Genomic DNA, 16,397 nt, shown 5'->3' with positions numbered 1-16,397 from the left:
TTATTAATTCTTATTAACAAAACAATATTTTTTTATTCAATAAGTTGCGTCGTTTCAAGAGTTGGTGAAGTTGATATGTTTTCGCAATGGGCGCTTGGCATCCATTTTGTTTGCACTTAGATACAAACATACTCATCCTAACAATCCGTAAGAATAAGAGTTTCTTCTCAATTTGCAATATAGTATAGTTTCAAAACGTTATATACAACAGAGGGTCACATAAATATAATGACAAAATTCTAGGGGAGTTGGGGCACATCATCAGGACTAAAACAGCTCAAAAACCCATGACCGGAAAATTCATCATACGCCACTTGAGGCGCCTCCCTATTATGAATTGTTTCTTCGTGTGTTTTCTGGACAGTTCATAAAAGGTAAACGAATATAACAACATACGGCGACATTTCAAGGCATTTGTTAATAAGCTCTTTTAAGCCAGATCGTGTATCCGTTTTCCTCTTCAAGTTTGTCGCAACATTTATGCTGCCCCTTGTTAAATATAACGTTTTTATAAACTTGCACATTTCGACAAAAATTTAACTTGAAATGTCATTTAAAATAAAAATCTGTAGCTCTAGAAACAAATTTAATTTCAGATTTAATATCTCCATATCCGAATTAGGCAAGATCAAGTACTCTATAAATACAATAAAAATTTGTCCTTCAGTGTAATTAATGAATAAAAAACAAACTTTCCAAAAAATTCTATTTATTTTTTGAAGTCTCTATATGAACCATATCACTTAAGAGGTACTTCACTCAATTCTCTACAGTTATCAGGATCATTATATGGACAGCAGTCAGGAAAGTGACCTGGGCCTTTTTTTGTAAAACCACAAGTAATCTCTGCAGCACAACTATAAAAAAAAAAGAATCAGATAATAAGAACGCTTAATATAAATTAATTTTCTGACTGTTAAATGCTAAAAACCTTTCGAGATATAGGATAAAACTAATACTTGACACTGGCAATGGAATGATTAAAAAATTGTCTCACAATCGGCTGCCGATCGCCATTTTCCTCGCCGAAATCTGAAGATTACTTTATATCAATCTTGTTTTTAATTTCAATTTTTTAAAATGATACTATTCTTTTTTTAAAGTATCCACTATTATATATATATATATATATATATATATATATATATATATATATATATATATATATATATATATATATATATATATATATATATATATATATATATATATATATATATATATATATATATATATATATATATATATGTAATACAAAAAGTAAATACTTTTGTATTAATAAAAGAATTAAATCTCTTTCGTTTTCATAAAATGTCTTTGTTAAAGAATAAGCGTAGAGAGATTCTATTTTGGGAATTCAAGGCTGAAAACATACCATTGAAATATAAATAGATTTATATTTCAAAGGAAGAGTTATTTTTAGAATCGTTCCCTTTTACAATTCCATATAAGGAAGCAGAAATGATTTTCCTTAATGCGTAAGGTTACAAGGAATGTACGAATGTGCCTTTTTACTTCAAATCTATGTTGGTATAAAACGTAAGAACGCATAGTTTTGCGTGTCCTTTTCATCATAATGTGAAAAACGTTGAAGGAAGGATGGCGATTTTCCACCCGTACTACTTGTACCTCGTCGCGCCTGAAAAGCTGATGTAGGAAGAACGATGGCTGGAGATTGTCCCCTGAAACCAGTGAAAGTATCCCATCCGATGACCCTACAATTCCATAGTGCCTATAAGTTGGAAGAAACATCATCCAAAGTAGTGATTCGACACCGAGTGATCCTACAATTCTTACTACTCAAGTTGAAATAAAAAGTGAATGTGCGCGAATCTTAATCATGAATATTCATGAATTGCTACGATTTAAGTGCGCGAAAGAAAAAAAAAAGTGATATTTTTTTTTCTCTTGTCAACGAAAAATGGATGAAGGTCAAAAGAAAAGTGACAAATGAAAAGGATTGACTGTAGATATATTTTTTTTTTACTCTCTCATTCTTATTTTCTTTCTCAATGTTGTGATTAAACATTTTAGTAATATTAGATATGAGTAGTAACCTAAATATTTTATTTTGAATAATGGAATAGTATATTATTAATGATTAGATTGCATTTCTAGTGTTTATATTGTTTTTTGTTTTTAAAATTATGATATAGTACTGTATTTATCGTGCATTTTGAAATGTTTTTGAAGAAAAAAATATATAAATGTGATTCAAACGTCAATTAAATTAGTGACGGCAAACTAAATTAAGTTTTTTTTTTAAACTTTTGTTTCCAAATGATTTTTTAGATTTAACCACATGAAAATTTAAATTGTTCAGAACTTTCTTTTGAACTTAAAAATGAAGAGTTATCAAATAAGCTTAAAGAAAGTGTAATACTTCTTTTACTTTTTCGGACTTGGTCAAAACTAAATATTCCTATTTTAAAAAAATGTGAAACCCAAACAAACGGACAGTTAACACTTAAACAAATTTGTGAGACTCCCTTATTACGATAGGCGAAATTCTTTAAATCAGTTAAGTTTTTTATACTTGATACTGATTTACCATATGCTTTAGTAGGGTTATAGACTTGCAGGGATTTTTGTTTGTTTATTGATTGTGTCGGGCCAGTTGTTATTCTATTTGGTAAGAGACTGATCATCTCTGCTATTTCTAAAAGTGACAACTTATCTTTGCACATTAAACAGCAGAATTCTCAAAATGTTAAGGTTAAAAATGGTGAAAAAGATGTTTTAAAAAAAGTAAACATCGAAAAAAGAAAAGAAGGATGTTTCAATAAAAGTAAGCATCGAAAAAATGAATGTTAAGGATGTTTCAGTAAAAGTAAACATCAAAAAATAGAAAGAAAGAATGTCCAAAAAGTTCAAATGATTCGAAGATAGATCTAGGTAATGGATGCGTTCATTATCAGGTTAATATCGACGAAAAAATATGTAAAGGGTAATAATAACAAAAACAAAAAATAAAAGGAAAAATAGGAAAAAGAAAGAATGACCAAGAAACTGATTACAAAAACAAAATAACTAAAAAGAAATTTAAGTAAACAAAATTTTGAAAAAATGCATGTATCAAAGCTTAGGAAATATTTTTAACCACACAGAATCTTAAATTCTGATTGAATGACACTTGTTGTCCAGTTCGTTTTGCATAAAAAATTTTTATGTTTTTGTGTGAAAAATTTTTTTGAAAATTTTAGTAGAATAGTTTATAAACATGTTTCATTTTTCTTTCTGTTTAGTTGTCTAAACAGATGAAGTGCATTATCATGTTGTTATTTTTGTCATTGTAAATAATTTTTTTCTTCTTTACATAAGTGAAAAAATGTTGTTTGTAGTAGGGAAAAAGGAACAGTCGTACCAACCTAAAAATTTTTAATTTAAAGTATTCTAAATTTTTTTATTTTGGCTTACCAAAACTTTTTTTGGGGGGGATGTAATACAAAAAGTAAATACTTTTGTATTAATAAAAGAATTAAATCTCTTTCGTTTTCATAAATTGTCTTTGTTAAAGAATAAGCGTAGAGAGATTCTATTTTGGGAATTCAAGGCTGAAAACATACCATTGAAATATAAATAGATTTATATTTCAAAGGAAGAGTTATTTTTAGAATCATTCCCTTTTTCAATTCCATATAAGGAAGCAGAAATGATTTTCCTTCATGCGTAAGTTTACAAGGAATGTACGAATGTGCCTTTTTACTTCAAATCTATGTTGGTATAAAACGTAAGAACGCATAGTTTTGCGTGTCCTTTTCATCTTGATGTGATCCCGATAAGCTGTACCGGGATTGTCCGGAGTCTTGCCCACTCCCCCTCCTTTGCAGGAGTGGGGACGTGAACTGTTAGCAATACCAGCCTACATTTAATAAACCTGTTTAGAACGTCTGATGGCTTAAGACTGCAATTATTTCAAGCTAAATACACCACTGATAACAGGGTTGGAGCCCTGTTATTACATATATATATATATATATATATATATATATATATATATATATATATATATATATATCCTCAAAAATCCTCAGAATACGCTTATAACGAAATAAATAGTTCAAAATTGCATTTACTGATTTTGAAACAGATTATTTAAAAACATTGTTGGCAAACATTCGTTCAAAGTTAAATGTTAATGATTATATTAATAATGATTAAACTTAAATCTGCCTTAAAACTAAAAAAAATTAAAAGTTCAAGTTACAGATTAAATATTGTACAATCCAAAACATTATCTTTGCTCCCTATCAAGATAATGGAATAAAACTTTTTTTTCATCAGTCTAATAATAAAACAGCTTTTCTTTTTCTTTCACTTTGAATCTGTTTTATTAATTTGATTCCGTTAATTAAATTAAAACTAATTTCTGTTAATCAAATTAACAGATTCTGATTCTGTTAATTTGCTTACTATCAAAATGAATATTATGAGGATCCACTACACTGTAAAATACTGCGGTAAAAAAAATACTGGCACTCAGAGTGCCGTTACTTTTTAAAGTAAAATCCATTTTTACCAGAACATGTCAAGGAACACAAAATCTGTTATACCGTAACTTTTACAGAAACAATTACCGTAAAATTCATATTAGTGAATCACTCTAGTTAAATAAATATTACTGTTATACTTACCCTAGATTATTGTATGGTAAAAATAGATTTTACTATAAAATTAATTTTACAGATGATGCATCTAAAGTACCGGTACTTTATAAAGTCATTTGACTCGGAATTGTTTTTACAGCATACAGTTAGTACTAGTTGTTGAAAGGATGAAAGAAAAGATTCAAGCTAACTGAACGCGACTGTTTAAAGAACGAGATCTGAGGAATTTCGTAAAACCGGTGAAAATAGGCGAGAGTGCTAAAAATATCTTGCTCTGTTTTTATTTGAATTAGAATATGTTCGCCTCTTTTTTATTCTATTCTTACCAACTTATATAATTTTTTTATATAAAATCCGTCTTAATTCATCATACATCATTATCTACTAGCCGCTTGGGCAAAATGACGACATTGATATCAGAATTGTGTGGTCAGAACTCAGGGAAACAATTCACGAAACTGGTTGCAGAATATCATCATCAGTGTAAAAATTCTGAGAAATGGAAACCGAATCCCAGAAGTTATCACTTTAGGTATGTGGTGAACATATTAGGCACTTGTAATTTTTTTGTTTTTTTGATAGATAAACATGACTAAATTTGATATTTGGTTTTGGTATTTAGTATTGGATTGAAATTTAATTCCACCACAGTGGTTAAAATATAGCTAGGCCAGTAGTGTATAGTTCTCAGGGAGAGAGATGTGTAGCTTGCGATGTTTAGTCACATTACCAATTTAAGACAAGTCTTGGAGTCCGCCAAAAAATATAAGTAGTGACTTTAAGGTTACACTAATTGTTACTTTAAGGTATGTTTATTTCACATTAGAATAGTATAAATTCATTCAGTTATTATAGATACTTAAGAACAGCGAGGAAAGCCAATTTGGCATCATTAGCAGTAGAATCAGGTTCAATCACCTCAGCAGAATTGGCAGTTTTGCAATTGAATGCGCTAACTACGGAAACTGAAATATTTGAAGAAGAAAGTGTGGAAGACTTGCCATATACTATTATGTTTTTTTTAATTTTATAACCGGTGTTGAACAGCCGCCCCAATTCTGAGTTTACGACCATCAATGTTCAACTCCGCTGCCTTGTAATTTCAAACCCAACCCAGAAGACAAGGGAGTTCCTGAAGCATTAGGGCACACTAGCCTTCGTGGAGAACTTTTTGATGGAACTTATCCACATTTGCGGTACATGGAGAGGAGAAAATATGAAAATCTCTCTGGTTTAGCCCGACGGCAAGAGGCTTCTAACCCATAATCCATCTAACACCGAGGACATTTTACGTTAGAACTGTGGCTGGTCCGAGCCGGGAGCAGAATTTGTAACAACCAGTCGCAGCTGGCATTCGAGCAGGGTCACCTCATTAAAAGGCGAACGACGTTCTTTCCCTTGAATAATTATAAGTAAAAGACTATGAAAAGGATGCAAACGTCGTCAGATAGAAATACAAATAGAATTAAAAGTCAAATTTAAAATCGAGAACAAGCGTCAAGCACAATCAGCTTTACCCGCACAAATTGTGACGGGTCTTTACAAATATACTTACTCATTTATATGAATTGAAGCAATTAGACCATCATCTTCGTCAGGGGGATAACAGAAGGCTTGTTTGCACTCACTGTCATTGTTAGCATACCCTCCTGGTTCAATTTTACCAAACTCTTTGGTTACGCATTGACCTGAAAGTTCACGAACATATATGTAAGCGAGTTTTCTATCAATAATTCAACTAATAAAATACTGATTTATACTTTATATCTTGCCTCTGATTGATAATAAGTTTTCATACTCTATATACCATAACATATGTATAATATAGGACTGAATGAAGCATAATCACTTATGCACGGATGAAAAGGAGAATGGAGAGTAGTTAGAAAATTTACTAATGCACAAAATTAGAGATGAGTTTTTCGTCTCTGGTTGGAAAGTTTTTTTATTCTGGTGCAACCCCTTGAAAATGTTCGATTGTAGTCAATCGTTTCATTACATATATTACAATAAAAAAGATGATACTTAAAAAAAGTATCTTCTTAAAAAATTTACAAAGCGAAGAGTTATAAACTTCTCTTCTTTTCCATTAATAAAGGAGGTAAAACTTGTGCTGAGGTCTATAAATGATCAATTTTTTTGAGAAATTTGTTTTCCTTAATTTCAAAACTATAGTTTTGATCACGCCAATCCTAACAGTGCATACATTGTTAGGATTTTCATACTAAAGCTGCAGTAAATTAACCGGCAGTAGTCTGTTCATTCATTTAGCCGTAATACAGTAAAGGTAAAGAACTTTTTTTACCTTTACTGTATTGAACCGTTTGCAACAAATATGGATAAAAAAACATGAATACGAACGGTTTTTCAACTATTTACATTTTACACACTACGTTTTAAAACCATAAAAAGCAAATTTAACTGGACATGGTAGTAAGGTTTTTAGCTAGGTAATGGACGTTGGAGAAAGCAAGACTCAAATCCGAGAGAGCAGGACGCCGAGAACTCTTCAAGTCTTGAAGATAACGGAGGAAATATTGTTGTGCCAACGCTGGGAATCGAACACCAGATCTGTCGGTCATGAGACTGATAGATTAGCCATCTCTGCTATATTATGTACGCAGTTACAAGGAACTGAGAGGCTGCATTCGATGGGCTTGGTTAGTGCGATAAAATCCTGGTTGTTTAACCGTATGAGATGAATGAAGGCAGTTAAAAAACGGGGTTTTTTTCACAGTTAACAATTTGATTACCATCTCATTTATGGTTATTTGACTGTTCCTGTTCCATTTGACTGAATATGATAAAATAGCAGTTAAATAAACTGTTATTTAACCATGTTTTTCCGAGATATTTCTTACAGCGTATTTAATATAATATCTAAATCTTTAGAAAAATGAATATAAATAATTTTTAAGACCACAATTAATGAAATAAGATTTTATCAAGAACAAAATAAGAAGACTGACATATATGATTCATAATTTAATACATACCATCTTCAAACTTGACTTCTTCGTATCTACTAAAGGCACGCTCAGAAGCTCCATTTACCAAACAGATCAATCCAAAGAAAAACAGTATCATCCACTTAAGAGACATTGCTGAAATTATAAAATATTTATTTATTTGACACCAGTAACAATGTTACTCGGTTTTCAAATAAGATTTTTGTAAGGGAGGAAAAGTCTTCCTTATTTTTTTCAGAATCGTAAATGGAGTAAGAAAAAAGTTGAATAGGGAATAAAATTCTTCAATCTGTTAGTCCTTTGAAGCAGATGCGGCACCGGTGACCCTTCTATAAATTTTTCTGACGCTCTAGTTACGAGCAAAAATTTATTTTGACAATTTTTAATTATGAAAAAACAGTCTAATACTTTCTAAAATGAATTATCGTATTTATATTTGAACTGAAATAAAAGATCCAAAAAAATAGTTTGAAAAAAAAATTTTATCCACATTTAAAAATTTATCAACAATTGATTTTGTAAATTAAAGAAATTTCTGAGATAAATAACTGTTTCTCTTAGAAGTAAAGAGCTTCAATAAGTGCAAATTTGAATGAACTTGAATCAGCCAAATGCTTTCCATTCTGTTCGATGCCGTTTTGCAATCATTCTAATAACTTCACGCTCCCAGGCTTATCGAACTTCTGGTCCTTATGAGCAAAAAATTCTACCAAGTGAGATTTGCGAACTTCACTATAACTGAAATTTTCCCCATTTAAAAAGTTTTATAAACTTCGAAATAAATGCAATGGTGCTAGGTCAAGGATATATGGAAGATCACTAATCGTAAAGGAATCGTGTTCCACCACAACAATGCCACTCTTCACACACTGGCAATATTGTCGAAGCTTAGTAGGGAAGTGATGCCACATTCCTCATAAAGACCAGTCATTTCTCCATTGGATTATCACTTATATCGAAATTTTAAATAGTAAAAATTTCGGAAATAATGATGACCTAAAAGAAACTTGCTGATAACGACCTAAAGTTCAAATAACGTGGAATCGTGGAGTTTCTAGCAAGCTGGAAATAGGGTATCGAACTGAATGCAAGATATTTGACTGATTGAAATTGATTTTTTGTATAGTAAAAATTTGGTTTTTTTTCACGCTGAAAAGCCGAAAGTAACTTTTCTTCCAATCCAATGTTCAGTTGTCACAAAATTATGTCATGGAAAATTTTACTTCAATGATTTTACTATAACCTATAATCACCGTCGTTGAACAGCTCCAAGTTTTATTTTATTACTACTGATGTTCAACTCTTTAACCTTATAGTTTTGAACCCAATACGGAAGACGAGGGAACTCCTGGATCAAGTATTGGGAGAAATTTGCCTGCGTTGAGATCTTTTTGATGGAACTAACCCGCATTTGTGTTACATGGTAAGAAAAACTTCGAAAACGTCCCACGGTTAGCCTGACGGCAAGGGGACTCTAACCCATGACTACCACCGAGGATATTTTACGTCAACACTATAGTCGGTGCAAGCCGGATGGTAAAGGGTTCCTTACCATAGCTCATGAATTGTGACATTCCGTCCTTTAATCGTTACCTAGCACAGATTTGAATTTCACAGACTAAAACGCAGAACTTCATTTAACACGCCCAAGTAAATGTATATTTAATTTTTTGAATTGGAAATGGTAAAAAAAAAAATGAATTTGAAACATACTAAAAGTTGGATAAGTATAAAATGTGTGGAGTTGAATCAGTAAATATTGGTGTAGTTAAAACTGAAAAAGTTGGTGTATCTGAATCTGAAAATAAGTAAAAGTTTGCTGAATGGAACTTGAAGGGTGAAATTGAAACTAAACATTGGTAAAAGTTCGTTACATTAGTAATAATACATTACAAAACATTATTAATAATAAATTGAAAAAATAGTAAAAGTTGGTGTGATTTTAAAGAATAGTAAACTTTTATGAAGCTGAAAATAAATGGAGATGTAGAATTCTAGCTCGTTTTACATTTATACTAATCCACTTAAAATTCTAGCAACATTCTATTTTTAAGGATGAACATTTAAAAATAAATTCAATTTTCTTATTACAGAGATTTTTTCACAAAGGCTTTAAAAAGTATGAAGACTCTGTTTTATAAAATATATAAAAGGCAACTGCTACTTACTTCTGTTAATGTTTAGCGATGTCTGGAAGCTAAAAGAATTGTGTGTCAAATAAGTATTATTTTTCTCTGTCTCTCTCGGTTAAAATTTATGACAGTGACGATAAAATAAATATTTGCACCACAAATAATATAAATTTGTTTGAAGTATCCAAACTATGTTAACTTTTATTTATTTCTATTCCATTCTGCATTGAAAAAAAGGGAAAATATCTTGACAGAAATGGGAAAAGAATATCACTTCAGAATGTCTTACATCGGTAAAATTTATATGAGAAAAATATTTTTAAGAGTTAATTCTCCAAACCCATCCTTAGAAGAAATACAGATACTTTACATTAAATCGGAACGTATAATAAAAAAGATGAAACTGACAAAATTCAAAATTTGTATAAAATCAACCCAATCAATCAGCTTCAATCTTCAGCTTCTCAGTAGAAATCAGCTTGTGATTAATGAAATTTAAAAAAAGAAATTTGTACTTTTAAATTTTTAACTTCTTAAAAGCTCTACGGCGTAATATGCTTTAATTTTAAATATTTTCATTTTATGCTACATAGTTTAAAATTATTGTTTCCACCATAATTAAATTAAATTACAAAAAGAAAAAACGAAAAAAATATTTTTGCCATAGCATTAGTTCTGAGCTAAATATGCAAAAAATGTGATAAGAATAAAGAATCCAAAGCGAATCTAAACTTTTAACGATTGTCTTAACTAAATTATTTCGACGCTATTTTCCAGGTTGTGACCGTATTTTGAGAATCAAGAAACCGAGTTTGGCAAAAAAAGATACATTTATTTACGAACAGTAAGTTTTTATGTCTGGTTATGTAATTTAAATGTCATCTGTATTAGTCAATAAGCATATTTACGATCAATTTCTTGAACCATTAAAATTGTTTGTTAAAAACCTGATCACAATATTAAAAGTTGATCAGGCAAATCTTTCTTCCTATTTTATATTCTTTTTATTTTATTTATTTTTGCGCATTGTATTTTACTTGCAATATTAAACGAAACTTACTGTACGAACGTAGTTTTCAGATTTATGACACATAACGCATGAGATAAAATGAAACTATGAAAGTTGATAAAATAAAACTATAAAGATTAATTCTATAAGAATTTTATGTGTAAGAATTTTTTCCTAATATAAGAAAAAGAACATTTTTATGACATTGGTATCACATAAAATCACTGTTTTTATAAAGCCTTTTATTTGTTGATACAAACTTTTATTGGAACATATGAACAACAGTAATATTTTCAGAATCTTTTTAATGCAATTTAAGCTTATCTTCTGTATATAAACCCTTTTATCATTAACAAAAAAATAGAAAGTTATAAATTACTCTGAGAGATAATATTTTTTATATTACTATTTTATGCTACAAAAAGTTAGATTGATTTCCCCTAAAAGTTATTGACATAATCAGTTGATCAAATAAAATATTGCTCTAATAACATTTTTCTGGAAATGTCAACAACCTAGTTAATCAAAAAACTATTTTTTATTATATGTTTTTTTGTTTCCTTTAGTAATTTCAGCTATTTGCTAACTTTTCAGTATCTTAAATTATCCAATATTTTATTTAATCAAGTGATTATTTCACATTTTTGAACATTGTTTTATCGTATTTATTTATTAAATATACTGAGTAATATTTTTCTTTCTTCTTTAATTCAATTCTTTTTTATCGGCTTTATTTTATTAAATAGTGAAGTTCTGTTCTTGAAAGAAAAAAAAAGTTCTTCTTCAAGCATATTTTATTTCATTTATCAGCTAATAGCCGTTTCACATACTGGCTTTACGAAGTTAATTTATTCGCATTTGCTGTCAAATGGTTTCGAATCACTATGTTTATCTTTTAATACAATTATAAATTATATTTTTGGGTTATTATATGCATATGTTATACGTAAATGTTTTTCCGTATACATCTTCCCAAAGTAAAGCACAGCCACATCAGCCCATTGTGTACCAGGGTGTTAATAGAGATTAAGTTTCTGCAATTTTGAGACCAACAAAATTTATAGTTAATATAATTAGCATTACTGCCAGACCTCCATTTCTTCCCAGACAAGTTGGTACTCATCGTACTGAAGCTTGGTGGGCTTTAATCCCCCACCAGAGATCGAACCCCAGTTCTCCACAATCGCAGCTCAATGTCTTACCACTGAGTCATCACAGCTCACATATTCACCAAAACACTTCAAAATGCAGCGCTATGATAAGTCACGTTTTCAACGTGTTTAGGAAAGCTTTTTTGATGAAATGCACCACAGTTCCCAAACTCACCATCAAACTAGGCCCAATTTTTCAGGACCTCTTTCTTTTTTTGACCATGCTGGAAACGCAACGTAATTTTGTCTCGATTCGATGAAGTGGACAGCACCCGAGCTGATGTCCTTCTAAATTGGTAACAAAAACAGTAACTATAAAAATTAATTTTAAAAATAAAAACATAATTAATGCATCACATACTTGAAATACTTATACGTAAGTACTTTATTTTATTTAATAAGAGAGTGCTATTGATAATATATATTTTTTTAAATATTTATCTTACAAGTAGATATATAAAAAAAGGGAGAAATTACTACCCATATTGAAAATATTGTGTATTTGTTCAATGCGATGAGTTCGTTCTTCATTGCATAACTTTTTAAGAAGAGGGATAAAGCTTGCTACAAGCATTTTTTTTCGACATTTATTTTTGAGTGATAATTATTATTAGTAAAAAACTACAGGTAATAAAATAAGTTGAAAGTGTGGAAATGTTTTAATGCTGCTGAATTGTTAAAGTTTTACAGAAATTTAATAGACAAGCACTTAATCAGAACTAACTTCCGTTTAACAAGTTTTTGTAACAATTTACAACAATTTACTAGTCAATTTAAGTATAACGAAATGTAACACATGTTTATTCTGCATTAGACTGTTTTCAGTTCATCATAGTCAATTTTTTCGAATTTTATAAATATTTATCAAATTTCCCGACATTCTTCGATAAATCTAGGAAGACCAAAACTTGTGAACATTTTTAATTTTTCTAAAAATCTTAAGACAATCAAATAATTGTTTCTTACTTAAAATAAAAACAAAAATATATTGCATCATAACAATATTTCATAATCATGAACACATAACAACATTCTATTCATGACATTGCTTATGTAAATTTTAACATCTTTCTATAATCCTCTAACAGCGAAACAAAGATATTAAACGTCAAACCCCGTTATAACGTGCATCAATCGCTGTACCCGGAACCCTCAGGAGGTGTTAATGGAGCTCTATTCTCCTCTTTATAAGATGCTAGCTGCCTCTTTGATAAAATTTTCACGACATTACTTATCCCCATACCCTTTAACTGAGAATAATACCGAAAGCCTAGGGGGCATTAAAATTTTATCTACCACGTCCCCCCTCCCTTTTCCTAAACCCCCTCCCAACTGCAGGATATGTCTGTAACCGCTTGTCCTTTCATTACGGGGCATGGAACAAACACTTCAGGGCCATTAGCAACAAATTCTTTACCCGACACCCCCTCTCCGTTTTGCTACTGTTCTGCTAATGATGTCGTTTTGCTTTAACGCTGAAGATCCTTGATTAGAAGAATGAATTAACTTCAACGGTAGTCTATTGTTGCAAATGCTGTAAAGAAGGATGATTGAGCCCTCACAATCAATCATGTGCTTTTGGAGGTGGAAGTGTGAAGTTATGGGGTGGTTATTAGAGGTAATGATTGCTGATTTAAGCTATTGTATGACTCATTTATGTTGAAAATATTCCACAATTTTGATGTTTCTTTGTGAAATTAATCTGGATAATGTGCAAATATCTCAACAATGTACATAAATCATTTGATCGAAAGTTATGTAGATAGCAATTATCGTTAAATATCTCCGAATATTTTAAAAAGTTATCAATTAAAGTTGTTCCATAATTAAGCATTAATATAACTTTGTAATTTTGCCTATCTTAGGAAAATCCATTTTATACGTTACTAAATATAAATGAAAATACTTCATTAAACTGAGAATAATTTTTACGTAAAATAAACATGATTATTTTAAAGGTAAGGTAAAGGTATTAGGTTTGAACTAATGAAAAAAATACCACATCCTCAGAAAGTCATAAAGATAATAATCATTTTAAGGATAATTTGTTATCTATATGCATACAAAAATAATAGGTCAATTATTAAAGACTGCTACAAAGTATCTAAAAAACATTACTTAATGCGTTAATCAAAACTTACCTCCACTTCTATTTTGCCTTAAAATTTACTACTTTAGTTAATTAGGATCAGCTTAATTTAATTATTAGATCCCATGGTTTCCATTTTTTTTCCATACAGACAATTATCGAAGCGATTTTATCTTAAATTGAAGTAACATTATTAATGAGGCATGTTTGTAATATGAGCCTACGAAGCATCTTCTTATACAACAAGCGTAAATATTAGAGTGTTTATTTATTTTCTTTCTTTTAATTTGAATACTTTGTATTCGAGACGTGAGTCTAGGTGTCTTAGGAGGTATAAACTAACCACTACTCTAAACTGTAAAATTTTCATATTTTAATATGAAGTAATCAATTTATTTGATGTGTCTTAACAGTTGTTTTTAAATGACCAGTAACAGCTGTTGTGATACAAGGAAAAATGTGTTACAAATATCTGTTGCAAATTAACAATTTATAGATTTTTTAAAGAATCTCGTAATAAAAGATACATTCATCTGTCGTACTTAATGGTTCAAATTGAAAGGGGAAACCTATTCATCAGCTGTGTTTTTCATAGAATAAAAAGTATTCAATTCCATCTAAAATCATTCTAATAAGTAAACCTATGCTAGACTTTTACACTTAATTTCAACTGAAGCAAAATAGACTTGCTTTAAACCAACCGCTTCTTGAAGAAAAAGAAGTCAAAAATCGAGTCTAAGCACCCATGAACTAATATTAAATGTAGCTATATAAAATATTATATCTGAAATTATAGGCACCAAATGGGAAATAACTTGTCTCTTATTTACTGAAGAATACCAGGTTTCAAAATTTATTTCGTAACAAAGACGGCTGACATTATTTTTTAAAAATAGCTAATGAATGCAGCAATAAACATCAAACTCTCAATGTTACTAAAGTAACCCTTATTCTGAGACTTAAAAGAGGAGAAAATCGGTTAATTAACGGTACAGTGTTAAAATTTCTAGGCCACGTTACACCAAAATTTTTTATTCATTTACTGGCTGCAAAAAATGGAGCTCAATTTTACCATTTTTTGATATTTTCATGTGCTCAAAAAGTAGGTGTTTTGAAGAAGCAAAATACCTTTTTTCATGCTTTTTTTTCTTGTATAAAAACCAAGGAAGGTTGTACCATTAAGTATTTTTAAAGCTCCCAAATACAGGCCAAGGTTGCGATTTCCCTTTTTAAAAAAACTAATTTCCGGAATTAGACATACCTCAAACCATTTTACAACGCCAATCAAATTTAAAAAGGCAACATAAAAGAAATTAGCTTTAATGAATACAAATAAGACATTTATCTGCCTAAATAAGTATTTTATTATTGTAAAACAGCCAATAAAGAGTATGATAAAGAAATAGGATATTTGAAATATCTAATTTTAACAGAATTTTTTTAGCACAATGGTTAGCATTTTTAAAATATGTGTTATTTAGATATAAAATTCATTAATCTTTTTTATTTTTGAAAACTATATTTTGTTTAATTTCCAACTAAAAATTCGAAATATGTTTTTTTTTTCAATTAATGGTATAATATTTTTTAGATAAAACTGTTGCTTTCTTAAATATTAGTTAATATTTTAAAACACCCCCGTAACTCTAATCAAAGACTTCAAATTCAAATGCAGTAACTCTCCCTTAAAAATGCGTCATATCTTGTCTGCGTAAGCAAAGATTTCATATATCATTCCGGCCGATTTCTTTTGTTTAGACTCCGTACTTAATAACCGCGCATGCGTCATTTGTCACACGTGCCACACTTATATCATTCCCCAAAACACCTTAGAGACGCATCTAAATCGAATAAAAAAATATTCGATCCCCCCTCACAAAAAGTAGCCGGAAGTAATGAATATGAATTACTTCCCCTTCCGAATAAAAAATGAGAAAAAGTTCTATCGAAAAAAAAATTATCCTCTTCTGTTCTAAAAAGTACCATCCCTCTCTATGGGACTTTTTATCTATTTGCACATGGACCCCTATAGACTCTAGTTTGCATGTGCCAAGGCTCTACAACATTAGGCGTGCAATGCGGCGGAAGAATACACTTATCTGGTGAACCTCATCTCCACGCACTTGCAGGACTATCCTCCCCTCTTTTTTAGCAATGAGTCAGTTGCAACTTTGCAATTGTCTTCGTCATTAATATCCTGCAAAAGTCAAAAACAGACTCCACCGTGCAAATGCATTGGCAACGCAGGCTGACCTGAACGCTAATGCATTCTCTTGAATGCAAAGAATAAATAATTGTTATATACTGAATAGAAACGCGTTTATCAAAATTTGATGGGCTTCAACTCCAGGGTTATATGAAACAACAACGCAAAAAGAAATTTTTTCAAAATTTTAAACAATAAAAAAAAATTTCTTGACTTAGCTTTACTGCATTAAAT

General features: G+C 30.1%; 1 protein-coding gene across 1 annotated transcript; it reads right to left on the bottom strand.

The window, feature by feature from the left end:
• Nucleotides 1-689: 689 nt before the first annotated feature.
• Nucleotides 690-9,855, bottom strand: LOC107436251 (uncharacterized). The gene is made up of 4 exons (XM_016047889.5): nt 9,745-9,855; nt 7,604-7,711; nt 6,163-6,295; nt 690-857 (listed from the first exon to the last, which is right to left on the bottom strand). Exons 2-4 carry the CDS (start codon nt 7,707-7,709, stop codon nt 740-742), a joined length of 357 nt encoding a protein of 118 aa, XP_015903375.3. The 5' UTR covers nt 7,710-7,711; nt 9,745-9,855; the 3' UTR covers nt 690-739.
• Between the last annotated feature and the right edge of the window lie 6,542 nt (nt 9,856-16,397).

The sequence above is a fragment of the Parasteatoda tepidariorum genome, chromosome 2 (genome assembly GCF_982258835.1).
Source record: "Parasteatoda tepidariorum strain Cologne lab strain chromosome 2, Ptep-v5.0, whole genome shotgun sequence".
NCBI lineage: Eukaryota > Metazoa > Arthropoda > Arachnida > Araneae > Theridiidae > Parasteatoda > Parasteatoda tepidariorum.
This window is presented reverse-complemented; position numbering and strand designations above follow the sequence as displayed.

Excerpts from the sequence above, each read along its gene's own strand:
- LOC107436251 (XM_016047889.5), bottom strand. The coding sequence starts at position 7,709 with ATGTCTCTTAAGTGGATGATACTGTTTTTCTTTGGATTGATCTGTTTG. Across the intron at positions 6,296-7,603 it reads AGAAGTCAAGTTTGAAGATG|GTCAATGCGTAACCAAAGAG; the intron begins GTATGTATTAAA and ends GTGAACTTTCAG. Across the intron at positions 858-6,162 it reads GCTTCAATTCATATAAATGA|TTGTGCTGCAGAGATTACTT; the intron begins GTAAGTATATTT and ends TTTTTTTTATAG.